Here is a 26,062-nt window from a genome sequence, read left to right as displayed (position 1 = left end):
TCTGGTTTCTGACGTCGTGTAGAAACCTGAAAACTACGAACCGAGACCGAAACTGGTGGGTACAAATACTACGATTATTAATTATATAATACGAGTTCGTGCTTCTAACATCGTGTACCATGCTTACAGAATCGCTACGAATTATTTACAACCGAGAGGTGCAATACAAAAATATGGTGTCTCTACATCTTCAAAGATCCCCCGGTGGTCGAAATGAAGGAAGACACAGGCGGTTAATTGCTGGATACAGGAAAGTTTTGACGGGGAAAGGAGTGGTAATAGTATGTACAGTGTTGTGCGTTTTTATCGCGAACACTTTAAAAAATTTCCCCGCCTCAACCGCTGGCTCATTTGCCGTGAAACTGCACACAGAGCTTGCGTCTTATGGTAACTTTTGTATCGTAGCAAGTTTGACAATGGTACTTACTTAGTTGAGCCGTGCATGATGCGAAAACATAATCGTCTACGTGGAGACCGGCAACCAAAACCCGCAGACGACGCTTTTTCGCTGAAGGGCGGCAGTGGCGCCATCTGTTTTTGGTAGTGGAAAGCGTTACGACAAGGCCGCCGAGACAAGCGTTGTAAACAATATTATTTGAAAGGTAAAGCTTCGTTAAATCAGCTGTTCTGATTTTTTTCCCCTCTGAGTTAGCCGCGGTGGCTCAGTGGTTAGGGCGCTCGACTACTGATCCGGAGTTCCCCGGTTCGACCCCGACCGCGGCGGCTGCGTTTTTATGGAGGAAAAACGCTAAGGCGCCCGTGTGCTGTGCGATGTCAGTGCACGTTAAAGATCCCCAGGTGGTCGAAATTATGCCGGAGCCCTCCACTACGGCACCTCTTCTTCCTTTCTTCTTTCACTCCCTCCTTTATCCCTTCCCTTACGGCGCGGTTCATGTGTCCAACGATATATGAGACAGATACTGCGCCATTTCCTTTCCCCAAAACCAATTATTATTATTATTATTATTAGCCGAAAATGTTGTAAGCGCTTCAGTTGAAGCAGACGAAACGGCCGGAACGGCGACGCTTTCGACTGCCGAAAAAAGATGCCGCCACTGCCGCCCTTCAGCGAAAAAGCGTCGTCTGCGGGTTTTGGTTGCCGGTCTCTACGTAGACGATTATGTTTTCGCATCATGCACGGCTCAACTAAGTAAGTACTATTGTCAAACTTGCTACGATACAAAAGTTACCATAATACGCAAGCTCTGTGTGCAGTTTCACGGCAAATGAGCCAGCGGTTGAGGTGGGGAAATTTTTTTAAGTATTCGCGATAAAAACGCACAATACTGTATAGTCTGATAGATTGGAAGATGGAAGGACAGGGATCCTGTTAACTTGGATATCGAAGACGGGACAAATGGCTTAATGTGCATAATAGTATACAATGCCTGTAATGTTTCAATGTAGTACTGACTGAGAGCGGGAAAAAGAATTAGAATGGGAGTCCCTGCGTTTCTTGAAGAAAATTTTGCACATCAGAGCACGTGCACACTCCTGTCGCTTCGTCCAAGCAAAGAAGCGCCAATGGAAAGAATTAACAACCGCGGAGGACACAGGCAAGCTCCGTTGATGAAATGGAATTTGCAAAAGACGCTTCCTCAAATGAGAGAAGCGGCGGCAGAACAGCAGGAAGTGATCTATTGCCTCAGGTTCGGCACAAAAAGGGCACAGTGGGAAAGCTGCCAGGCCAGATCTGTGAAGGTAGAAATTTAGAAGGGGAACCCGGCAACGCAAGCGCGTGAAAGAGACCTCTAGTCTGCGTGAGCGCCAGTCCTTGCTATTTCAAGGATGCAGAAGATGCTGATGTTGTTGCCTTGGTCACATATGGCACATACCCACGACGGGGGATTGGCCAGGGTTCAGGGGGATACCCCATAAAATTGGAAAAACTGGAGTCAAGCTAAAGATTGAACCAATTGGGTGAAATTTCAGAGTAATTTAAAACAAAAAGAAGAAACAAAATATCGGGAGAGAATATTTGAGGATATAAATAATGAAATATAGGAAAATACCCAAACGCTGTTTTGAATGCGGAAATTTTTTGGAAACATTTAGCAAGGGAATTTGCCGGTAGCTGTTATATAATTGTGGAGGTATTCATAAACTTGATGCAGTGCAAAAGCCCTGGCGCTCGCGCCGAAAGAGAGGAGAAGAGGAACCGACAAGGTGAAACCCAATTTTGTAATGGGAATTTCTAGATGTGTTCTCCTCTGATGTGCAAACCTCCGGCAAGAGAGTAAGAAATGCTCCAATGTCTCTACCTCGCCACAAGCCGCACACAGGTTTGTGGGACTGAACCTGCATCTACATAAATACAGATTTAAACGGGGAATCCTGCACCGCATGATCGAGTGTCTCACACTGTTGGGTTTTACATGCACTAGTCTTCCATGGGTACATAAGATGCTGATATTCGGGAGATGATGTAAGATGATGATGATGATGTAATTATTCCGGAGCCCAACACTACGGCACCTCTTTCTTCTCCCAGTCCCTCCTTTATCCCTGCCCTTGGTTCTTGTGTCCGCCGATATGTGAGACAGATACTGCACCATTTCCATTCCCCAAAATCCAATTTTCAGTTTTTTCAATGAAATTCGGATGTAACGAAGCCTGATATAACGAAGGTTTACATGAATACTCATCGTTAACAATAATGCATAGCATTGTCGAAAACGTAGGTGAAAACAACTTCGCTAACGCGCTCTTCATTTGATTTCGCATTCGCGAATCATTCTTTAATTTTTTAGGGAGAACTTCAAGTCATATATGAAAGCCCGGTGAAAGCCTGAAGAATCTTTCATGTGAATTTCACTGTAAAAACAGGCCTGACAAGCGAGTTCTTGCCAAGCTCTGCCGCCACTGCCTTATCTTTGAAAGGTCTTCGTACTTTTTCGGGTTTTGGCCGTTTTGAGTCGGATGGATGGCAACAATGTAGTAGTGTGCGGCTCGCTCTCTCGCTTTCTTGCTCGCTCTGCTCGCAGAGGCTGTCAATCCGATATTGCTCTGCCCAGGGGGGTGTTACCTGCGATCACCTTGAGTTGAGGCTGCTGCGCGCTATCTGCTAGAGGTCCGCACACGCCCACAGTTCTATGAGCCCTGAAGAATGGCAATGTTGTTTGCGAATGACGACGACGATGCTGATTTTACTGTGCAACCCGGAGGGTGCGTCGTTTCGAGCAAAATAACTTTGTTCTTGGATAGCAGGCGTTAATTAGTGGAAGCTACTGCTCGCCGGAAGAAGTGATACTCGCTGTCATCGTAATGCCCCGACAAAGTATAAGCCATTCATTCGTCTGTTTTGTTTCCTTCCAGCTCGAAGCTTGCTAGCCTTTTTTCAGACAACGAAGCCGCAAAGGCCGGTAACAGTTCATTAACATACACGCCTCCGAAGCAACCGTCAGTTGGTAAATCCTTTGGTGAGTCGTGTCTACCGTGCATGTGACTGCAGAGTCATGACTACGTCATCGTACTGATCTTGTTTTTCTTGCAGATAAACAACCTTCTTCGGGTACCTTATCTCTACTACACGCTGGTGCTGTTCAAGCATTTAAGTAGTGAGTCATTAAACCCCCCAGTCACATTGGTTAGCTTCACTTCCAGGATTACAGTGCATCGCTGTAGCACCTTGTGTTGAAAGTAATTACAAATGCTGCTGAGATTTATGCGTGTGCCTCTAAACGCGCCCTGCGTGCGGATCGAGCCTGGAAGTGTTTCCAAAAGTTTGTCCGCTGTGTTTGACGGTAATGCTCCCTGAATGCTGGCTTATGCATTAATATGACGTTCAGATACATCCGCGACTCACTGACGTTTTATTTGCATGCCGACTTACGTTGGTATTCGCTTCTTATCTACGGCGCACGCGCTGTCATCTTCGTATGCACAGTTCTACCCCATGTGGACGGAATTAATCCGGAGCCCTCCGCTACGGCGGCTCCCCGCATGGCTTCGTGACGTTGCACCCCACGTACCGCAACCAATGTTTTCTTTTTTTTTGTTGCAAAATTTTGTATGGTGAATTTTGTAGTAACTGTATGATTGGTCGAGAACAGAACATTGCAAGGCAGACCACTGTAGTATGCGTTGAAACAATGCCCAAGCAGAACATCTTGTTTGAAAAATGGATCTTCAATGAATGACATGAATGAGTGTCGTGCATTGACAGTGCTCTAATACATTTAATCTTGTGTTAATGCAAAGCTGCATGTGGGCTTTGAGAAAAGCCATAGTGGAGGGCTCTGGATTAATTTCGACCACCTGGTGTTCTTTAACCTGCACTGACATTGCTCAGTCCACGGGCATGTTTGCATTTCATCTCGACCGAAACCTGGCTGCTGTGGCTAGGATTTGACTCCAGGACCTAAGGCTCGCAACTCAGGACCTAAGGCTCGCAACTGTTACTGTCACTTCTGTTCCTTCTGTTCTATTCCTTCTGTTACTCTTAAAGCAATCTTTTATTCCCACAAGCAAAAATGTGAGCAAACAATTGTATTTGTGCTTGAAACAAAAGGTTGCTTTAAAAGTAAGGGAAGGTGTCATCCCTGAAGTGTTTGTTGCTGCCCATATCTGTAATCATAGGGACGAAAGAAAGTGAGAGGATGCATGATGAGGTGTTGAAGATTCTGGATGATGGTGTTGGAAGAATGCGTGCATGTCAAGAATTTGTGACGTGGTACACGGCAGTGTGCAAATATTAACATCTAACACTCGTGCAGCCTTGGCCAGAATTTTGTGGTACTAGAGCTATTCTAACTTGTTACGTTGGAGAAGTTGGAACATTTGTTGCATTTTTTCAGAGTTGTGTGAGCTACAGTGTCGTGCACGTATGCAACAAACATCTCAGTTTCACAAGAACACATCTAACATCTAAAGAGTTTGAATGCTCTGGTGTGCTGTGCATTATTGTGAGCACAACTATGAACATTTGCTTGAATATGAAACTTACCAATGTTAAGAGGTGGCATATGTGTACAAAGTATACATGCCCGTATCTGTGCACTGTCAAGGAGTTCGCTCATTATTTTGGGTTAATTTTTCTCTTTTTATGTGTGTGTGTTTGTGTTTGTGTGTGTGAAAGATGTCAACAGCAACACAATAATTGCTGCTGGAATTTTTCACAATGTACACTGCCATTGCTATATAGCACTGTTTTTTTTTCTTTTTTCACTCATCGGTTCCATCTCTGTTCTGCTGTGACTTTATGCTACACTTGGGGGTGTAACCTCTTAAGGTCAAATGGCCTTATAATGTTGAAACCACTTTTTTTTTTTGGTACATTGCAAAATATGGCTGAACCTATGTACACGCTGAATGTTTCCTCTCATCTTTACTTCTCCACATAAACCTGTGGTCACCGGCCACCTTAGAGAAGTTTCTAGTTTCAACCCTGACATTTTAATAATGTTGGTGGAGGATTTTATAAATTGGATTTTCTAGTTTATCAGAAAGGCATTAGTGAGGCATTGTCAATGGTCACTTAATGCTGCTGTCATTTTAGAAAAATCATTTTGCGCTAATGAAAAGCCGCAACCAATGTTACACTGCAGTTTTTTTTCATATGAAAATCACTTGCTAACAGTCGGTTCAGTCAAGCAGCTGCAACTTCCAAGAGGGTCAAATGGATTTGTATAGTAATAATGCTGTTCAACATACGTTAAAACTGCCTATGTGAAATCAGTGAAGCATTGGTTACCAATGACATAGATCACAATAGTGAGGGTATTTCACTAAGGTAAATGCTGAACAACCAGACAAGTGCACTTTTAAATAGCTATGGCTTTTCAGCCGTGATACCATATGTGCCACACATAATAAAACGAGTATTAATGTTTACTTAGAAGAATATAGAGTTCTTGCAATTTAATGCAAATTCACTGTCCTGAAGTGCAGTTGCAGTATCAACTTTCACAGATGCAGAAAGTATAAAACAACGCGACTTGCTGCAAAAGTGAAGCCACCAGCAAAATAACATAAAATTTGTGCCTGAGGCTGAAATATGTCTGCAATGGGCATTTTTTTCAAATGAATAGGTATTTGATGGATTTGGCTGTTTGCTATTGAGTTGCTGCAGATGCCAAACTATGCATGTACAGATCTGTTGGTGTAAAACAAGAATCATCTTTAGCTTATTCATTGTTCCTCCTCATGTGTTGTGGACAAATTAAAGAAGTCAGCTGACTATCCGTTTAATTGTTCACAATTACAGTTTTTTTACCAATAGTGAAGCTGCCTTTCTGACTATGCCTGCGTACCTACCTTCCTGGTGTATTCATGGCCCCTAGTTTCTCACGATTTTTTGCAAAAACGTGGATTTAAGCATTTTTCGTGCAATTTTGTGTTCGCAGCCAAATTCTCAGTTTTTTTTTATACAATTGTTGTCACAGACTTTAGTAGGAATGACCGAACCATGGGAAAATGACTAATTTACCTTATTTGCCCAAATGTAACACAAGGGGAAGTTAGAGACATCAGGAAAATTTTAAGAAATATTACGATTATAGCAAAATCCTAAACTGTTCAGGTCAACTGTAGCTAAGGGAGGATGCACTGCAGGTCAGGTTTCTACTGGAAAAAAGGTTGGAGTTTGCAAGCGTGCCTGGACTTATTTGTGAATCGCCAGTCCCAGCTGCTGAGTGTCCGGCATACCTGAAAACTGCTCGAGAACTTAAATGTAGTTATGGAGACCTCACACAGTTTCTTTCTGAGCAAGACAAGGTGGAGACCTTGTCCTGCCTTTCTTGGGTGGAATGGAAGAAGTGGCCCCAACACACTCCTTGATTGATCTCAAATATTTGTTCGTCACAATCAACTCTGTTGACACAGAGGTATCATTCAGCCATGATGAAGATCTAGTATCAAACAAGTGCCATTCTTTTGTGTGGAGATAACAGGAAAGCATTACTTGATGCTGAGTGGCAACGCAACAACCACCTTCAATTTTAGAAAAGGGAACTCTGCAGCATGCAAGGCTTGTGCTCAAAATAAAAAAAAATCTTTTACGTGTCTTTCATGAGTCTTATGCTTCCCACAAAATTTCGCGGCTTCTTAATTCTGCTTCGGCGGAATTTAGAATTTTCCACTGCAGAAAGTTGGGGGCCTTGTTCACGTTGGTGTCAGTTCAACAGAACCTTGCTTGATCAAGGTCTTGCCTCATAGTGGCCCTTTGAGCTCATTCATCAAAGTTAACAATGTAACAAGGCTTTTGTGGACTCCCCCTGCCCACTGGTCATTTACCACTTTTCTCTTTTTCCTTCCAGTGAAGGAAAAAAGCCAAGCAATGTGGGAAGGTTGGGCGTTGCAGTGCTAGGAAACCATGAAAAAAGAACTGTAAGTTGCAGATGTTGCAAGAACCTGTGCTAGCTTGAGTTTCAGCGGTGTCCTGAAAGCAACTCTAGCTTATGGAAGAAGGACTTCTTGCTGCAGTGTGTTGGTGCTAGATACAAGTTTAAAAAAAGGCAGTTGGCAACAGTAGACCATGGTCCACAGCGTCCTGTATTCTGCTGACCAATCGCAACAGTAAACGAAATCACCTTTTTTATGTTTGACTATATCAAACAGGCCAGAGGCGCCAAAATTTGTGACTTTATAATTTTGTATGGCAGTTATCTTTTTGCTTAGGTAACAAGTAAAAATTTTACTTCTTTTGTCATGGAGCAATTTTGTGCGGTGGCCCTGAATATGGGTGGAGCTTCTCTGCAGAGTTAAGTTGTATCCGACAATAATATTTACTGTGGTGCTGTGTAATGCTAAGGTTGCACTCAACCCTCTGCCCTTAGCGCAAATTTGGGCAAAATTGTAGTGCCTTTCTACTTGACATGCATTGCTTGTCTTGTCATGCATGAACCATATTACTTCTTCTTTCTTTTGGTTCATTGTGCACGTCATGATCATTATTTTCTAGTAGAAGTTCTTTTATTTTGGTTCACAGCCAGTCCTGATATCGGTGCTGTTTTCATTCTACGTTTTTTCTCTGACAGTCAAAATACATAGAGACATGTTTTGTTAATTGTGAATGTATGCACAATTGTCACTGCCCTGCGTATTTTTCTTCTCACTCATATAGCAGTGCCATATTGTGTTATTGGGGGATACTTGTGATGCAATGGCACTAGATAGGATGAAAAGGTTTTGCTTGTGCAGGGGACAAATGCTACAGCCAGTAATGCAGACTTCCTGCGGTGCTCTTTGTAACACGCGTGCAAAAAACTAAGGCTCACATTTTGCTCCAAAACGTATTAAAATTAGTTTTACTGGCATGGGTTTTCAAAGTTTGCCTTTTTATGCATTGTTTTAATGGTATACTGAGAACTCAGTGCAAACTTAATGTGTGATGTGAAGTCTGAAGTGTGCAACAATTGTCGGGGGCTTTTTCTGATGACTGTCATGGTCATTTCTATTTCAGTACAAGCTTATTTTGTACAAAGAGAAGCAACAACAGGTGGCTGTTGCTGCAATAAATGCACAGTTTGTCATCAGAGTAAGTGGAGCCCATCTTTCATACCCTTCTTAATTGCCACTGAGGGGATAATATGGGTAACAAGCCAACTATTGCTCACTGTTCTGTCCCTGAGCATCACATTTTAATCTTGACCCAAAGAATCATTTGTACCTCAAAGAGGCTTTTGAGCAGATTGTATTAGGGGTAGCATATTGATTGTAGCGCATATGTTATGCTGCACTCACTGGCTTTTCTACTTTGGTAAGGCTGTGTACGCCTCTTTTGCCCTTTCTCTCGGAGCAGTCCTCATGTCACTAGGTCTGTAGGCATAAGCTTAAATAAGGGCAGTACATAAATGCAATAAGCAAGGTTGATATCTTAAAGTTCACAAGGCTTTGTTTACACGATTACAATTTCTGCAAATTCATGGGTATGCAGGCCAGTTTATGCCATGCATATTGACTGAGCAAAAATTGCGTTACAAATTGCACTAGAAAATTGCACTACAAGGCCTTGAGGTTCAGTGCTAAAAAGGAAGCTGCGCCAAATGGCGGGGACAAAGTGACTTATGACACAATTTTCAGGCTGTATTCTGAGCTTCATGAAGGTACAAGACACTTCTAATTTGCAGATTGGCTGTTTGTTTCTGCTTCTTTTTCTCAGCACTATTTCATCACATTTGCTTCTATTTCATTCAAAGAGTATGAAATGTCAGCATTTTTCTTGCCTCGTTATGCAAGAGGGGAGTGTGCTTTCATGTCTATAGCCAAAAAAAAAAAAAGTGAAGAAAGAGATTATGGTGCACTGACATAGAATTGGCTAAGCTATGGAATAGTTGCATATGCAGCACTGGGTACCGCCTCAGAGGCATTTTATGGCCCCCTCACATTAGTGTTTTGTGTGTGAAAAAGGCATGTACTAGTGAAAGATTTTACTTTTTTTTTTTTCTGCATTTCAATGATGCTTATCTGTATATAGATAGGGATCTTCATTTTTGGGTTTTATTCTTCTAAAATTCAGGGGGTAACAATCGTGAAATATTTTTTTAGCTTAAATTCAGGTAGAAATCTGGTTTCTCAATATAAAGATCCATAATGCAGGGTTTTTCCAGCTGAGAGTTTTTGTAGCAGAAGACAATTTACTATAAGCGCTTGTCTTTGTACGGTGCATAAAATGGTCTTTTTTTTTTTCTCATTGTTTTCATGAACAATATCGGAATTGAAATTGCACTAAAAAAAAAACTGTTTACCTTCAAATGCTCTTTTTTTTTCTCGTTATCTGCAAAAATTATTTTTTTGTACATTGCCATCTCCTGCCACAGCACTTCCCGTGCCTTGCAAGACCTGTCTGTCTTTGTACATTGTGAAAACATTCATTCAGCATCACAGTGACTGTTTTAAATACACAAGAGCCTTAGAGTAGGAATGTCGCTTTAGCAGCGTTGAAACAGTAACATCAATAAAACATCTAGTAAATATGTCTTCGCCTGTCGCTCCTATAACATACTTATCAATCTTATCCTGAAATTCAGCTATGTCATGAATAACACGCGTTAAAAGAGGGTTAAATGATCATTCAGCTGAAAACGCTCTTCAGTACTGGATACCTACTAATTTTTTCTGGGCGTCTTCCTTCTCTAGGAGGCGATTTTCATGTAGAAATTGGGTTTAACCCGATCTTTAAGAAATATGTTTGGGGAGCAGGAATTGGGTAAAACCGTATTTTACACAAAAACGAAGGGCCCTGTATATAGAGCATAATGGTGACACTTGCATATTGTCACATATTGGAAACCACTGAAGAGTTATCCCTCATTGTTATTGTCTTCTGCAAATGCATGCAAATGAGGCTAGAACATAAGCAGCATGAATGCTTTTGGTTTGTTGTGGTTTTATTGCTTTGGTGCAGTGAAGTTAGGTTGAGCAGTGTTTAAAAAAAAAAGTGAATAGAGATTTTTTCTTTTGTTTGTGGGCCGCCGCGGTGGCTCAGTGGTTATGGCACTCGGCTGCTGACCTGAAAGACGCGGGTTCGATCCCAGCCGCGGCGGTTGAATTTCGATGAAGGCGAAATTCTAGAGGCCCGTGTACTGTGCGATGTCAGTGCACATTAAAGAACCCTAGGTGGACGAAATTTCCGGAGCCCTTCACTACGGCGACCCTCATAGCCTGAGCTGCTTTGGGACGTTAAACCCCCTAAACCAAACCAAACATTTTGTTTGTGGAAATTCTTTAGTCGGGCAACTAAAGTTCAACTTCAGTTTCAGACATGCAAATCACACTGGACATCATTAGAGCAGTGCAAAAACATGAAGACAAAGAAGGGCAGGACAACGCGATGCTTTGTATAATTGTAGCCGAACCAACTCACCCAGCCTTGCCTGCTCTTCTGTGTTCGTTGTCTTTTGCACTGTTGTAACTTTGTCAAATACAAAACCTTCCGTCCTTCTGATGCAAATAATGTTTACAACGCCGAAAAAAGCTGTTCTATTTTGGTGCAGTTTCCTTTGCTGTATTGATGTATTTTGGTGCCTTTATGCAAGTTGCATTTTTTTTGCTTGCTGCTTGTTACTGATGGGCACAGCCTTTTTGCTTGCTTCATTTGTGGCAACAGCTCTTTGGGAACAACTTCTTGAGCTTTGCCGATGAGAAGCGCTGCAATTGGTCTCTGAAGTTTGGCAGTGAAGAGGCAGTCATCAGTTTTGCAAAGCAGGTTGGTTGCATCTCTTTTTAACTCTTGAAGACTCTACATGGTGGTAAAAAATAATTTCCTTGTGACATATCTGGCACCTGTCCTGACATATTTGAACGGTTTTCGCTTATCCTTTTCAGGAAAGTCCTTGCTGCTCCTGTTTAGTCGTGCATTATGGTGCTGTCTGTTTTAGTGGAGAATATATACTTTTGAACTTTGGCCTGCATACTGTCTCCTCTGAAGGCAAACTCAGATTCTGAGGGTTTAGATTTTTTGCTTGTTGGGAGCTGTGATTGTGATTGTTGTGGGTTGAAATATGTGTGCGGCATGCACACAACGAGGAGAAAGCTCTCATAGGGCTGAACCAAGTGCGTTTTGTGGAAGAGGCAGGCCCAATTCTCTCCTGCATTGCTGATGGGCTTAACTTTTCTTCCACTCCCATTCCAGGCTGTTATAGCCAAGGCCCTGAGTCTTGGTGGTAGTCTTACCGAACTCAACTACTACATCTGCCAGGACTTGGTGGTTCCTGGTGAAGGTGATGGCGACAGCCTCGTGCATGGCAGCTCAGCAGTCATTAAATACACTGCTTGGCTCTTGACTAGTGAACACAGCCTCAAAAAGGCGAGTATAATGACATTTTCTTGTAGTGTAGTAGACAAGCCAGGTAGCAAATATTGAAGTTTTTAAGTGACCTTAAATCCCAAAATTGAGTCTTAATTTAAAGGGACACTGAGGAGAACCCTATCAAAATTTTTTTGTTAGCAATATCTGATAGTTCGGCATTTCATGGCTTTGTTGACGCTTGTCCGGGAGCGAAAGATGCATTTATTTCAAAGAAATTTGGATTCGAAGTTAAAAAAGTTTTTCCCGCCGCTCCGATTCAAACTCGAGAACTCTTATGACGACACGGAGAACTCTTATAACGACACAGAACGGAGTGACGTGCAACGTGACGTAAATGGAGACTCCGTGATTTCTGGCAGCTAGCGGTGCGGTCTAGCAGCTGCCGAAATGAAAGCTACCGCCGCCGCACGTTGAAGGCATCTATCAGGGGTCGCCACCGTCGCTTTGTTTACATTTGCACCGCCGTCTTGCCAGCGTTACGATGGATCCCGTTCCCGAACACGACGACGTAGTTCTCGCAAAAACTCTGGCCTGCATTTCATCGACCTCAGCCCCACAGAGCGTGCGATGCTTTTGAGGGAGCACGGTTAGGTTAGGCGCCGGCGGGTGGTTTCCCCCTTCCTCAGAGAGCAGCCGTTGCAAACTAAATATCATAACCCCAGTGCGGGGAGTCTCAAGGGGCCAGGACAAGGTCGGCGCCTTGCGCCCATCGGAGGCTGGCCGGGGCTTTGGGGCCAACGGATTGTGATTCCTTGAACGGCGCAGTTGCACAGTGCAGCAGGCGGCGTCGAGATCTCCCACGGTTGCAAGGGCCAAGTTATTTATTTATTTTTGTTGCCACAAAAAACAGATGGGTGCTCGAGGGCGGTCGCGTTTAAAGTCGGCGGCTTGAAATCAAAGCCGGCGCACAACGCTTCAGCGGCTTCCGCTAGATCCAACGGGTCCACTGGATCTGGCTCTCTCGCCAACTTGCATGTATCTTCAGATATGTACTGTGAATGGATTAAAATAGCCGAGCTCGAAAAGAACAGCTCCGCCCAACTGCCGCAGCTATTGAATATAACGCGCACCTCGCCGCGGAGCCAAATCAGTCTGGCCGGGCCGGCGGCGGCTGGCGCACTCGGCGCGAAATAGATACATGCTCCAATCTCCCCGCCAGTGCGGTCTGAGTGCGCCGAAGCTGCCGAACGCATCAGCGGTCAAGCGCAGTTGGAGTATAGAGGGTCTCGCTTTGACCGACGTGACTTCGCCATGCAGCGCGCGCGCGCGTGCCTTGCCGCAGCATAAACGCGCCTTAACAGAGCCTGCGCTTAACCGCTAACCAACGTATTCAGCGGCGGCATACATGGGAGCCACTGAAACCCCCCGCCCACTCACTGAATAAAAGAAAAGAAGTCCGGTACCGAGGTTCTGAATCGAACCAGGGCCTTCGGCGTTTGAGGCGGAAATGCTACCGCTCCGCCACGACGGCTCAAGTTACAGCCGTCAATAAAGGCGCATCTAGTGAATGCACTCTTCTGATGCAGAAATCTCCGCGCTTTCGCTAAGTATATCCTAGCCTAACAGAGCTAGGCCATCAGCAGTTTTTCTGAACTGCCTTGTACCTTGTCTCCCGTCCCTAATAAACGATTTCCGTTAAGTAGTTTGAAGTTGACTGGCACAGCCGGGAATGTTTCACCGGGCAAGCGTGCGAATACACATGTGCTGCCTTGTACGATCACCGACCATCGTGCCATCATAGCTTTTCATCGACCGTGGCGATCATCTGACAAGCCTTAACAGGCTCCTTCAAAGGTTAACTAGCACTTGAAGCGGCACTTGGAGTTCCTCTGCTGTTCGGCGCTTGTAAATCGAAGGACTCAAAAACAAAACCACGGGGCACGCAAAGCTCATAGACACGAAGCGCCATAACAAATCGAAACTCTCCTGGCCGCCTGTGGTGCTGCCAAGCATCCGTTTTCTTTGCTTCCAATATTCAGGTTGTCTTTTGCCTGCCTTCCTTGTGTGATAAAAGTTAACTATTGGTTTTAAAACAAAACTTACTTCAATATTGGTCTGCGCAACCTACCTTTGTCAGCCTCAGAGATTCGCGAAACCAAGTAGGATGGAAAATTCCTCCAAGGTGGCGTCTCTTGTCTTATGGCATCACCACGCTTGTACTTGCAAGATTGGCCTGGGGCGGCGATACCTGTATTTTTGTTCTTGCTATTTTCTACCTTACAAGAGCTTTGTTTTCAGTGAGAGCGGCGTTTTTGTGATCAGGAGCTGGTATTCTATCGATACAAGCCAACTTCAATTTCTCCTCAGTGTCCCTTTAAAAGGCTGTCTTTCCACAATATCAGATGTGTAGATGTCTGCAAAAACTGTGTTTTGTAGCGTAATTTGGAAGTATATGTGTGGCAGCTTTCAGTACACTTTCCTTCACTATGGGTGACGGTGCTTTGTGATGACCAGAGTTGAAAACTGTAAGAGATAACAATACTGTGAGCTCCTGTAGTAAAACTGTGGTCAGTTACAAGCCATGAATGCCGTATGTACGCGCATAATTTGCGCACTTTTTATTAATAATTCAGGGCTCCAAGAAGGGGGTGCGCAAATTACGCGGGGATTTTGCGAGCGCGACTTAAAACACTCCACAGAGGTTATAACGCGCAATATAGGTATAGTGTATGTTGCTGCGTATACGTCAGCACCCGGCCCCTCCCCCCCGCCCCCCCTTGCGGGATGGCATGAAAGTGCATGCACAAAGCTGAATAAGACACTAAAACAGCGTCATCGCTTGCGGCCCAGCCAATTGTTCGGTAGTTCCGGATTCTGTAAGTTTGCTTTCGCAGCTTCGTCCAGGAAAGCAACCACGAATCAATAAATCAATTATCACACCGCACAATTCTTTAACAGTACCGCGCGAGCATCGACCAAACTGCTTGTCGGAGCCTTATCACGGCGTGGAGCTGAGAAGCCAGCGAGAATAGCCACGTGCGCACAAGTTTTCCGACACAACGATTGTCGTCTATGGACAAACTTGTGCGCACTCAGTTATTCTCGCTGGCTTTGCCGCTCTGCACCGCGATAAGGCGCTGACAAGCACTTTGAAACTTGCCGCATAGTTGTGATATCCCATCGTAAGACACGACCGAACAACCGAACACAAGCCGTCAGAGCCACCAGGAAAAGCATAGCTGGCAGTAGAGTCACATGCATAAGCCAAACAAACAGCGGTGTTGGCTCTTCTATCAGCTGCTGGCTGTTCCGAGTGGCGATGCCGTTGGTGCCGCCGCGATTGTAACAGCGGCCCCTGACACCACCATGAACGCCCAGTGCACAAAAGATTTAAAAAGCCTTCCAAACAAACACGCGGAATAGCTGAATGCTACTGGGTAGAGCCATAGGGTAGAGCCCGCGTGCATGATGGTGGTCAAGCTCAGCGCGTTGCGTAAAATATGCGAGTAAAAAATTTTTGTAAACCCGGGTGATAAGTTAAGGGTGTGCAAATTATGTGAGGGCACAAATTATGCACGTAAATACGGTACACCTCAAGCGAGGCCCCCCAGCCAGTAGTGTTGGCCAATTGTCGTGACGTTGCGGTTAATCCCATTTCACGCTAAGGGATCAACCGTGACGTCTGGAGGACTGGTCGATGTCATGGGCTGGAGGTCCCCCTTTGAGGGGCATCAACTGCTAAGCGTTCTTGAGTTGTATCACACTATACGTACATTTTTAGTTTGTAAATAGTGCAATTCTTTTTTTCCAGTGATGTTTGAATAAGAGTACAAATAACAAAACATGAAAAGGACAAAAAAAAATGCCTTCATTAATATTTGTGTTCTACATGGCAGCTGATGATCGAAACTAGCAGTGCTGCAAGACAAGGTGGCGAGAGGAAAGAGCCTGGCTTTGCTCCTTTATGATGCTAGCCTCCAGCCCTGCTTGATTTTATTTAATACAGCTTGTGGGTGATATAACTTTTACTACCGATTTTCTTTCATTCATTTGTTGTAAGCAAACCTTGTTCAAGCTTCCCATGTTGCATGGTCGACCTTTTCTGCTTCCTTTTTTAGTGGTGCAGTCATGTCACAGATGCATAGGTGATCATGCTTGATGTCATTAATTCAGACACTGGACAGGCAAGACACCCTTATTCCTGAGACCATCAACTGGAAAAACACTTCTCCTTGCCAAATGAATGCTGAAATAATTTCAAGAGGCGCAGTGATTTGATTTCACTAAACTAATGCAATGCTTACAAATTGAGTTTGAGTTTATATATCTTTCGGATGGCCTGAGAGTGGTCTTCGTTGCAATTTCAAGTGGTCTGTTCAAATGTAAAGGTGCAGTTCTGCCAAGATTTGAGTGTTCATTTTTCGAATCGCTTTACAAAGCACATCGCCAGTCTATGGAGGCCCGTGCTAGTACTTCCCTTGCATCGGTATCAAAATATTTTTTTTGAGACATGGCTAACACCAACAAATGATGTGACATGAAGGACATTTTTTTTTTCTTCCCCTAAGGAGTAATAGTCACAAAGAGAACTCTCAAGAGAACCTTTCTTTGAAACTTGCGAGAGGTTGCCTGTGAAACTTGGCCCAAATGAGCTTTCAAAATGTCCATTTTTAGCAGGATAGATTGTTTAGCAAGTTGGTCACAAGAGAAGCAAGATGAGACGAGCACACTTCCTTGCTAGTCCTGTTTTGTCTCTCTTGTGAACGTCACTTATGCATAACCCATCTTGCCATACTTGTCAGTTTTTAGCCCCATTGTGTATTAGAGCTTCCTTCATTACCTTGACCCTTGAGTTTCATCAAGCCCAGAGTGGAGTGCTTTTTACCATGGACACATTCTTTTAGTAGATAGCTGTGTGTTTTTGCATTCATTTTTTTTTGCGATTGAAGCCGACTAGTCTGGTGGTGGTGGTGGTAAAAATTTATTATTTACAAGGAGGTGCTTGGGCCCAGGCCCTATGGCCCAGGTCCTCACATATCTAGGTGGAGCTCCTATTCCGGAGCCCCAATGGCGTCTAGCGCCGCTCGCGCCCTGGCGACCAAGGTCCGTTGGGACTGCAGGTCATGGCAGCTGAGCAGCACCGCCTCCCAGGCCTCCCTAGAAGGGTGGGAGATGAAGGATCGGGAAGGGTGGGGATTGGAAGGGCAGGCCCAGACCATATGGAAAACGTCCGAGAACGTCGCTCCGCACAGCCTGCAGCCACCATCAAATTCTGAATTGAAGTGTTTCAATACTGCCGGGCACAGCATTGTATTTGTAAAAATTTTGAGAAGAAGCCGTTCGTCTGCTCTCCGGAGACCCTTACAGGGTTCCGGAAAGCGACGATGACTGTCCTTATAATATGTAGTGATGTCTTTGAATGTAATTAAATATTGGGTAGGCTCGTAGTAGGCTTCCTGAGCAAGTGTGAGTGCCCGGGGAGAGAGCGCGCGGGCCGCCTGATCGGCTAACTCATTGCCCTGGAGTCCCTGGTGGCCGGGAGCCCAGATGAGGTTACAGTTTGGAGGGTCGCTGGACCGACACCTATTTTGTAGGATGCGCCAGGCGAGAGGAGGTATCCAACCCAGCTCATAGTTCCGACAGGCCCCCTTCGAGTCGGTAATGATGTGTTTCACTTGTGGGAGGGAGAGTGCGAGCGCAATCGCGATTTCCTCCGCGTGTGTTGCGCTGTATGCACGGAAAGTGAGTCCTGCCACTGTGGTGTTGTCGTGGGCCAATGTTGCGGTGAACCACCCCCCACGGTGGGGACCGGCAATGTCCACGTAATACACGTGTTGTTATCGACCATAATGTCGCTCCAGTGCTTCCGCACGCGCCTGGCGACGGCCATTGTGGTCAGAGTATGACATGTTGGTCGGACCTTGAGGGCGCATTTCCAGGGTTCTGGCGCTCGTGCCCGTTCCTCAAAGGTGATGGTGTGTTGGATGTGGAGTCGGTCAAGAATGCGGCGACCGGATGGCGTTTGTGATAGGCGCGTATATTGGTTGACGAGATAGGCGTCTCGGAGTTCCCGATAGGTGTTGACCACCCTCAGGTCCAACAAATGCTGGTTGGATGTGGTAATGGGAAGGTCAAGAGCCCGTTTGATGACTTGGCAGTGCATGACCTCGAGTTGGTCCTCGTCGTGTTGGCGCATGTGAAGGTAGGGGGTTGAGTAGAGATTCTATTCGTTACAAAGGCATGTGCCAGCCGCAAGGCATCTTTGCTTCGTAACCCCCCACGCTTGTTGGAGACTCGGCGTACCATACGGCCCACCTGATCACCATACATGCGGAGTTTTGCGAGTGTTGTGTCCGGCCTGCGTTGTTGGTGAATAAAGAGACCGAGGATGCGGATCTCCTTGGCCTCTTTAATTGGACCCGAAGGGAGTGTGAGGTGAATTGAAGTGTCGTCCCGAAGAGAGGATCGAATATGGACAAATTCAGATTTGGTGGGAGCACACTGGAGACCACAGTATGCAGCGTAAGTGTCCACTGCCTCCGCTGCCTGTTGTAGGCAGGTCTCCATGTGCCCGAGATTGCCTTCTGTTGCCCAGATAGAGATATCATCTGCATATAGGCCATATTGGATGCCGGGCATAGAGCTTAATTTTGCGGGAAGGTCTTTCATTGCGAGGTTGAAGAGGAGGGGAGATAAAACCGCACCCTGTGGTGTACCCCGGGATCTGATGGTATACGGTCCGTGTTCCTTGTCTTGAATTCGAATGTAGGCCTGTCGATTCGTGAGAAATTGCCAGATGTATCGGTATGTATTCTGACCACAGTTGGTACCTTGGAGGTGGTTAAGTATTACTTCATGTTTTACATTATCAAAGGCTCCTTTCAAATCCAAGGCCAGGACTACCTTGTCATTGTGAGGGAGTTCTTTGGGCTCTAATATGTCATGATGGAGTTGTAGAAGGATGTCTTGTGCGGATTTCTGTGGTCGGAAACCAAACATAGTGTCTGGAAAAGTGTGATGTGTTTCGAGGTAAGTGGACAACCTGTCTCGCACCATAGTCTCCATCAGTTTGCCGACACAAAATGTGAGGGAGATAGGGCGCAGGTGCTCCACATCAATTGGCTTGCCTGCCTTAGGAATAAACGTCACTAAGGCTGTTTTCCAATCCGGGGGGAGAGGAATCTCTCCAAGCCAGATATGGTTGATGAATTCGAGGAGGGTACGATAGGCTGCATCCGGAAGGTTCGCCAGAAGTTTGACGGTAACCCTGTCCCGGCCTGGTGCAGTACCACGTTTCATTTTGGCTAGGGCCTCCTTCAAATCATGGAGCTTGAAGGGGGCGTCCAGCTCCAGATTTGTTTGCCCTATGTTTGAGCATTGAGAAAGGCGAGGGTCCACCGTGGTACAGAGATGTCTATCACACAATGTTCGGGCCAGTTGTGTTGTAGTACCGGGAAAGTTATGCATTGCACGTTGTAGGTGCCGCGCCATTTCTGCACGCGTTTGATTGGGGTCAATAAGTGCACGAAACATACGCCAGGTGTTGCGGCCAGACATCTGCTGTGCAGCAGTGTTGCATCGATCCACCCAGTTAATGTCGGCTAACTGAGCAGCATAGTCGGCAGCCTTGTGAGTGAGTTCAAGAATGCGGTGTCCGAGTTTCTTGTTGTGTTTCTGCTTTCTCCATCATTTGGTGAGGCTGCGGCGGGCCTCCCAAAGATGGAGAAGATGGTTGTCTACTTCAGGGATGGAATCAGTGAGCTGAATGTATTGTTCGTTTTTGCGGAGAGTTGTCATTAGAGAGGTCACTCATTCTTGATATCCCGAGTGAACGATGTCGACAGAGGGAAGTTTCGAGCGGAACTTAGTCCAATCGGGAATATGTGCTTACGTTGTGCGGCGTTTAAGGGGCCGTGTGTAAATGGTCGTATTAATGATGCAATTGTCACTGCCAAGGGTGCCTTGGGTGTTAAGCCAGTCGGCGTGCTGAATATTGCGTGTAAGGGTCAAATCTGGGCATGTATCCCTGGTTACCGAGTTGCCCATGCGAGTGGGGTTGGCCGGATCGGTATGGAGGGTTGCAGCGAGAGTCGAAATTAGTTCCGCCAATTTTCTGCCTCGGGGTTCTTCCCTAAGGTAGCCCCATTGCCGACACGGAGCGTTGAAATCTCCTACAATGAGCGTTGAAATCTCCTACGTGCATTGCTTCTGTAAAGAGCTTAGTCTGTCAGTTGCTGACATATTCCATTCTCCTTGCATTTGAAGCAGACATGCATGCCTGACTCCTGTGCTCTTGTTCTGCTTGTGATGTCTCGGCAACTAATCCTTAGCAAGAGGCAGTTTTCGCCAGAAGTTGCTTCTGACACTAGTGGGAATGATCCTTAAGGAGATGGGTATACGTGACTGGCTCAGATTAATTAGTTAGCTTTGCATATCACATGTGACAGTGATAGGAGGGCCAGATAGTCATGATTTCACTCTCTGCTTTTGCCGGCATTTTTTTTGCACTTGAAATGCATTCTAGGGCTCTTTCAAAAAGTAAACTTTAGGTTATGAGACATTCATAGACTTTCGTGCTTGCAGTGTAAGTGCAGAATAGAGGGGACTGAGGTTGTACCCGTATTGTTTTTTGTCCATTTGAAGAATCTCCAACGTAAACATTTGTTGTGGGCATGAAGTTTGTTATTAGAAACAAACATAGTAAGGAGTAGACAAATTTGAACTGCCAAATGGCATTCCGTGGTGATTTGTTTTTGTAAACGTGTGATTGGTAGCCAAGTTACCTTGCGACTTTAGTCATAAAACCAGAAAGTGCCTGCTTTGATCACTGGGGTTTCAGCTAGGGAACTTTCACAATTGATTGTACATTACTAACGTTAGTATTTAAATGTGGAGATCTGGCTGCTGCATTTTGTTACTGTCTTTTCCAAAGGAATTGTTGTAGTCATGATTCTTTGTGACGGTCAGTTGCAGTACTACCACCAGCATTACCAACATAAGAACACATATTATAACTCAACTTTTGTTTACCTTCTCTGATTACAGCTAGTGCGCTCTGTATCAATTGTTGTGACAGATTGCTTGGAACATTTTTTTTGTGGGGTGTTTTCAGGCTAGTAACATTAAGAGTGATTTATGATTGTTTTCAGGTCTTTGATACTACTGAGAGTGATGAGCCTCAAAAAATTAAGATTGGAAGAGGAAAACATGTGAAGGTGAAATTGTTTTCACTTGCCTCTTTTTTTTTTTTTAATCGCTGCTCTCTGTGTGACCTTTGAATGAGTTTGATTTTTTTCAGCCTGTGTCGCATAATTTTGATAAGTTAAGGGCAAATGATTTAACATGATGGATTTGCACCCTTGGGAAAAATAACACATTTTGTCAGGCTTTAGCACTGCTTAACATTGTCAGCTAATATGGCTTTTAATTCGTACTGTGCCATTTCTCATGTCTTGCTTGTGTTTGCACATGATTGCCTCAGTTTTCGCTATGCCATTAATCCTCAGCTGTTACTACCATGCAGTTGGTCCCAGATTGAAACAGTTAGGTGTATTGGTAACGCCATTATGATTGGATATGCCAGTAGATCAGCTTATCTGTAACCTAGAAGCAAGAATATGGTGCACCCACACTAGCAGTGTGCCACCTGCCTACATACTCGTAGTACGCCACTCACTGAGTCACGAAGCCTTGCCGGCTTGGCATGGAAGCCACATCAAACGGAGCTTTGCAGCTGGTCACTGACTCCTCATAGAACTGTTATTCTTGGTTTAAAGGTGCCAAAATGAGACAGAAGACGACAGGAAGATCTGCCACTCGCAACAAATTTTATTGTACCGGACAACATGTACATGTATTGCTTCTGCCTTCACGTATGCATTATACACCTCCCAAGCGTAAAAAAAAGAGATGCAATAACAGAATTATGAAAAATTTGCTCTCAGCCACATACTATGAAATTAGTTTCAGATGTGCCAGTAAGGTATGACTCACAAGTGCAGGAAATGCATGATTTTATGTGCTTTGGCAGATATCCATCTTGCTTTGTGCTGCTCGTATCTGTGTTGTGCTATTGTTGTTCAGTTCTTATTTGTCTGAGCAATTTACTTGCTTGAGTTACCCACCTAATATAAGTTGTGCCCTCTTTTTGTGTTAGCTGCATAAGCATTTGTGTGCATTGATGCACCCTTTGTTGTGAGTTTGCTTCGATCTAAAGATTCTTTCTGTTCTCTCTTTTTTGATGCTGCAGGGCCTGGAGGAGGGCCTTCTTGGCTGCAAGAAGAATTCTCGCAGGCTCCTCGTACTGCCACCCTCTTTTGGATATGGCTCAAAAGGCTTGGGGACCACAATTCCACCAGACTCTGTTCTGGTGTACGATGTCTCAGTCAGCTCTGTCAGCAAGGTGGGCCATTTTGCCTCTGTGGTCAGCGCATGCAGTAGGCCACTTTGCTTATGCATGTTGTATGAGAACTTCTCAAATCCACACCGGCCAAACCATCCAAGGTTCATTCGAATGTCTCCATAGCTTACTTGGTATTTGTGGTTGTATCTACCTCCTCCTTTTGAACCATCTGTGTTCATATAGTTTATTTGTAACCATTGGCTGCAGTACATATGCCAGCACCTCTCTGAGTTGGGAGAAGCAATGAAAGACAATACTGTCTGCTGTGTGCGTTCACATGCAGAAGGAACCAAAAGTGGATGGAACATAATTTTTATAGCAGGCCTCTTTAGATGGCAACATACAAAGAATTCAGAGTTATTGTAGACCCACAGTTAAGTTCTTGCCCTCCTTCTGATGGGATGGCCGGTTTGGGCTGGTCGGTTGCTCGTCGCGAGCAGTGGATGGTGATGGCACGCTGGCCGGTGATCGATACACGGCGGTTAGCAGTACGAAGGGATTAGCGGTCTTCATCCGCTTGTCTGGCGACACATTGCCGGTTTGGGCAGCAATTCCAACTTCTTGGCAAACAAACTGAATAATTCAAGACAGGATCAACATAAAAAGGCAGGTGAGCAAAAGGCAGTTTAAAAGGGCAGTTTTAAAAGGCTGTTTAAAAAAAGGCTGTTAAAAACGGCCGAGCTTGAGACTCAACGCGCTCGTCCTCAGTCATGGTTTCCAGCGGGTTTTTAACCCCTTCGATAATTGGGCGGAGCTTTAGTAAACTAGCTCTCGCCCAATTTTAACCAATAGTAGTGCAGTGGCACCGTATGTGCAAGTGGGCAGAGCCCAGGGCTCCCCAATCCGAGCCCAGTGGACCCTGCACCTCCTGGAATGTGCAGGGCGCGTGACTCCGCGTGCGCAGCTCGCTGCATGTGCATTCCATCGAGTGCCACGCATCGGATTTGCCGTCTCCGCTGACAGCCAAGGAATGTTTTCAGCGGGACAAGGTCGTCGGCCCCCTGCTGGTCAGCAGGGGATGACTCGGCGCCAGAGCCGAAAGGATTAGTGCCGTAGCTGGCATCAAGGCACCCTAAGCGCGCGGGCGTCACGCCTCGACGTACATTCCTCTATTTCCCCCGGGCATGGCCACTCCTGGGAACAGGTGCGGGGGGGGGGACAACCCATCGGCGCCGTGGGCTTCTAACTTAACACCCACCAAGATTAATATTGCTTATTGCAAGAAACATGTCATTGCACTAATATGTTTGCACATGAGCATTGCCTGTTTCCTGATATCTACAGGGCTGTGGGCACACATAAATGTGGCTGCAGTTATAAATTTACTTATTTACTTTTGTTACTGTACTCATCGGAGCTCTGGTTCATTTTGCGAATGCTGTACAACTCATGCTGCCATTTAATGATTGCACTTCTGAATGCAAGCTTTGCAGTTTCCTGAGGTGTCTTGATAGGCTCAATTTGCTTTTTGCTGGCAAAGTGTACTCTTGTTAGTTCATACTCACTTCATTTGAACTGGCCTTTTGTTCCTGGTAACCATTGGGGCTTGTCAGTGTTAAGTGTATTAGGGACTTTTTTAATTCAGTCAGAAAAACTCTGAACATTTTTAATACCCTTTAAATTGTAATTATCAAGAGCCAACTGTACTACAGAGCCAGATGCTGGTTTTATATTAGGATTATGCTTCAGGAAAAAACAGTCCAGATGGGTTTTATTACACTGTGCGATCAAACAATAAAGCACCCACAGACTCTGCATCAACCAAAGCGTTCTCGTAGTGATGCATAGGTGCTGCCAAAATAATATGGAGCATGCTTCAGCATTTGAACTTTTCTTGTGCATTCTGTATACACTAGAGTATACTGTATACAGAATGTATGCAATGTATACTGTATACAGAGTTCTCACAGGGTCGTGAAAAATATTTGCATTATCCAGAATCCGTTAGCAGAAGCACGGGAAATACAGTAACGCAGATCTTTTTACGGCTGATGGGATTTATTTATGGCTGCGCATGACCGCTCAGTACTCGCAGTGCGTACTGCACCACTGGCGATCACGGAGTCAGAGATGTGAGGGGCAACACTTAATGCTCGCCGGTGTGATTGCAGCAACTTATCGTCAATGTGGCGCGGGAGGACATCTGGAACATTTGGAATTTTGCTTATTGCACACAGTACACTTTTACCAGGGGATTTTACTCATTCGTATCAGCTGTGATCGTATTATGAAGATTGCATGGTAGAAGACATCACTTTCTTAGGGATATATGTGAGCACAAAAGTGACATTTGCTAGCATATGTATCAAGTGCCTCCTAATTTGCACTGGGTGAGGAGCTTGATCGCCAAAGCATGCTCAGTGTTGTTACGGCTGCGGCTGTACATTGGTAGTGCATATTGAAAGTTGGTGGCACTTTTTAGTACCCACCATGGTGGATGAGAGGTTGCTATATTGCTACTGTGCACAGGGCCACATGTGTGGTGCTTAGCCATGGTAACCACGATTGGATGGAGGCAAAACACAAACATCCATGCATATACTTAGATTTCAGAGCATGTTGGACAACTGCAAGTCCTCAAAATTTACCTCTTGGGTGTTTGTGCAGCATCCTTCGTAGCCTGTGTGCAACCTGGAGATGCAGAATTTAGTAGAGTTTGACCATCTCTAACATTGCCACAACTCAAGCTGATGGCAGGGCAGCATTGTTGCTGAGGAAATAGCACTGTTATCAGTGACATGGATCATTTGCTATGGCCCTTTTTGGATTGCTTTTAAATGTTGGCATACTTTGCAGTTTTCTTAAAGGGACTAGGAAGTGCGTTCGAAGATTGCTGGTAAATGTTTCATGTTTAGAACGAATGCTTTTGAGCATTCGCACAAAGTATGAGTCCCTAGGACGAAGCTAACAATTTATATATTTTTAAAAACTCGCGAGAAAATTGGTGTGCACGTAGTGACTGTTTTTGGTGCTTTTTTTCTAAGAATATGCGTCACTAGTATGGTGGTGTCACGGTGAGCAACAGGGAGCCCGGCACTGCCATTTGCTGCTAGCATGACGCCACAGCTACACTTCCGCTAGGGGGACAGTCATCTGGTTTGCCATGGCGGCTTGATCGCCCGTAGCTCTGCAGTCATCTCTGTTGCTGCCGGCCACGGTCGTACTGGAAGGGAGGGGAACAACGCCCCTGTGTTGCCGCCTGTGTCAGCCTGTGCGCTAGGCGACGAGCCATTGCTGCTGCCGCCGGCATTCCGCAGCCGGTTTCTACGCACGGCATACTTGTAGGGTTCGTAGCCTATCAGGTTGGTCACTTGTAGAAGCTGTGCCTTGAGATCCGGGTTCAAAATGCTCTCACAATGACAGCGGTGAAACGTACGCAAATGATTGCGCCGACGGGCGGGTAAGCGGATCCTGCCACCGGAAGTAAACAAACCGGGTGGCAACGTGTGATGGTATCATGGGCAGGGTGCAGTACCAGCCCATTTTCTTTATTTTTTCGGCTGCACCAGAGTGTATGAGTTCAGAGGGGAGAGGAAGGCCATTTTTAAACGTTTCAGTGTTCAGCCATATACTCCCTTATATGGCTGATTAAAAAACCGAATCCGAAACTAGACCACAGTTCTTTTGCAACACACTGGATGGTGCTACCTATTAAACAGCTGTGATAACGACTTATGCCCGCTTTGCGCCATCATTCAAATTGATTAATTTGAATAGGCATAGTAAGGAAAGAGAATTACTTGGAATTGGATACCTTACTGGTGCTTGGTCATTTGGTGCTTGCTTTTATTGGCAAAATGTTTCTTTGGGCTAGTTGATCTAGCATATACACTGTACACTTGGATGCAGAAGGGAGCACAGAAAAAGTGACAAGACAGCGCACTGACCAGCAACTAATTGTTTGCTCTTATGTGCTGCTGATTGAATGCACAGAACAACCAAAATAGTGATCAAGAAAAGGAAGGTAACAA

At 45.2% G+C, this 26,062-nt stretch overlaps 1 protein-coding gene across 7 annotated transcripts in view; it reads left to right on the top strand.

The window, feature by feature from the left end:
* Positions 1–2,928: 2,928 nt before the first annotated feature.
* LOC144115712 (FK506-binding protein 15-like) overlaps positions 2,929–26,062 on the top strand; it is a 119,715-nt gene continuing 96,581 nt past the window's right edge. For all 7 annotated transcript variants that reach the window (XM_077650190.1, XM_077650187.1, XM_077650189.1 and 4 more), the window contains exons 1-9: positions 2,929–3,165; positions 3,316–3,419; positions 3,494–3,557; positions 7,257–7,326; positions 8,402–8,476; positions 11,048–11,146; positions 11,573–11,746; positions 20,839–20,904; positions 21,939–22,091. In XM_077650190.1, coding sequence (XP_077506316.1) covers positions 3,107–3,165; positions 3,316–3,419; positions 3,494–3,557; positions 7,257–7,326; positions 8,402–8,476; positions 11,048–11,146; positions 11,573–11,746; positions 20,839–20,904; positions 21,939–22,091 — 864 coding nt within the window. In that variant the 5' untranslated portion in view covers positions 2,929–3,106. The remainder of the gene's footprint in view (positions 3,166–3,315; positions 3,420–3,493; positions 3,558–7,256; positions 7,327–8,401; positions 8,477–11,047; positions 11,147–11,572; positions 11,747–20,838; positions 20,905–21,938; positions 22,092–26,062) is intronic.

The sequence above is a fragment of the Amblyomma americanum genome, chromosome 1, assembly GCF_052857255.1.
Source record: "Amblyomma americanum isolate KBUSLIRL-KWMA chromosome 1, ASM5285725v1, whole genome shotgun sequence".
In the NCBI taxonomy this organism is placed as follows: Eukaryota; Metazoa; Arthropoda; class Arachnida; order Ixodida; family Ixodidae; genus Amblyomma; species Amblyomma americanum.
The sequence above is the reverse complement of the archived record's forward strand: the minus strand, read 5'-3'. Positions and strand labels throughout refer to the sequence as shown.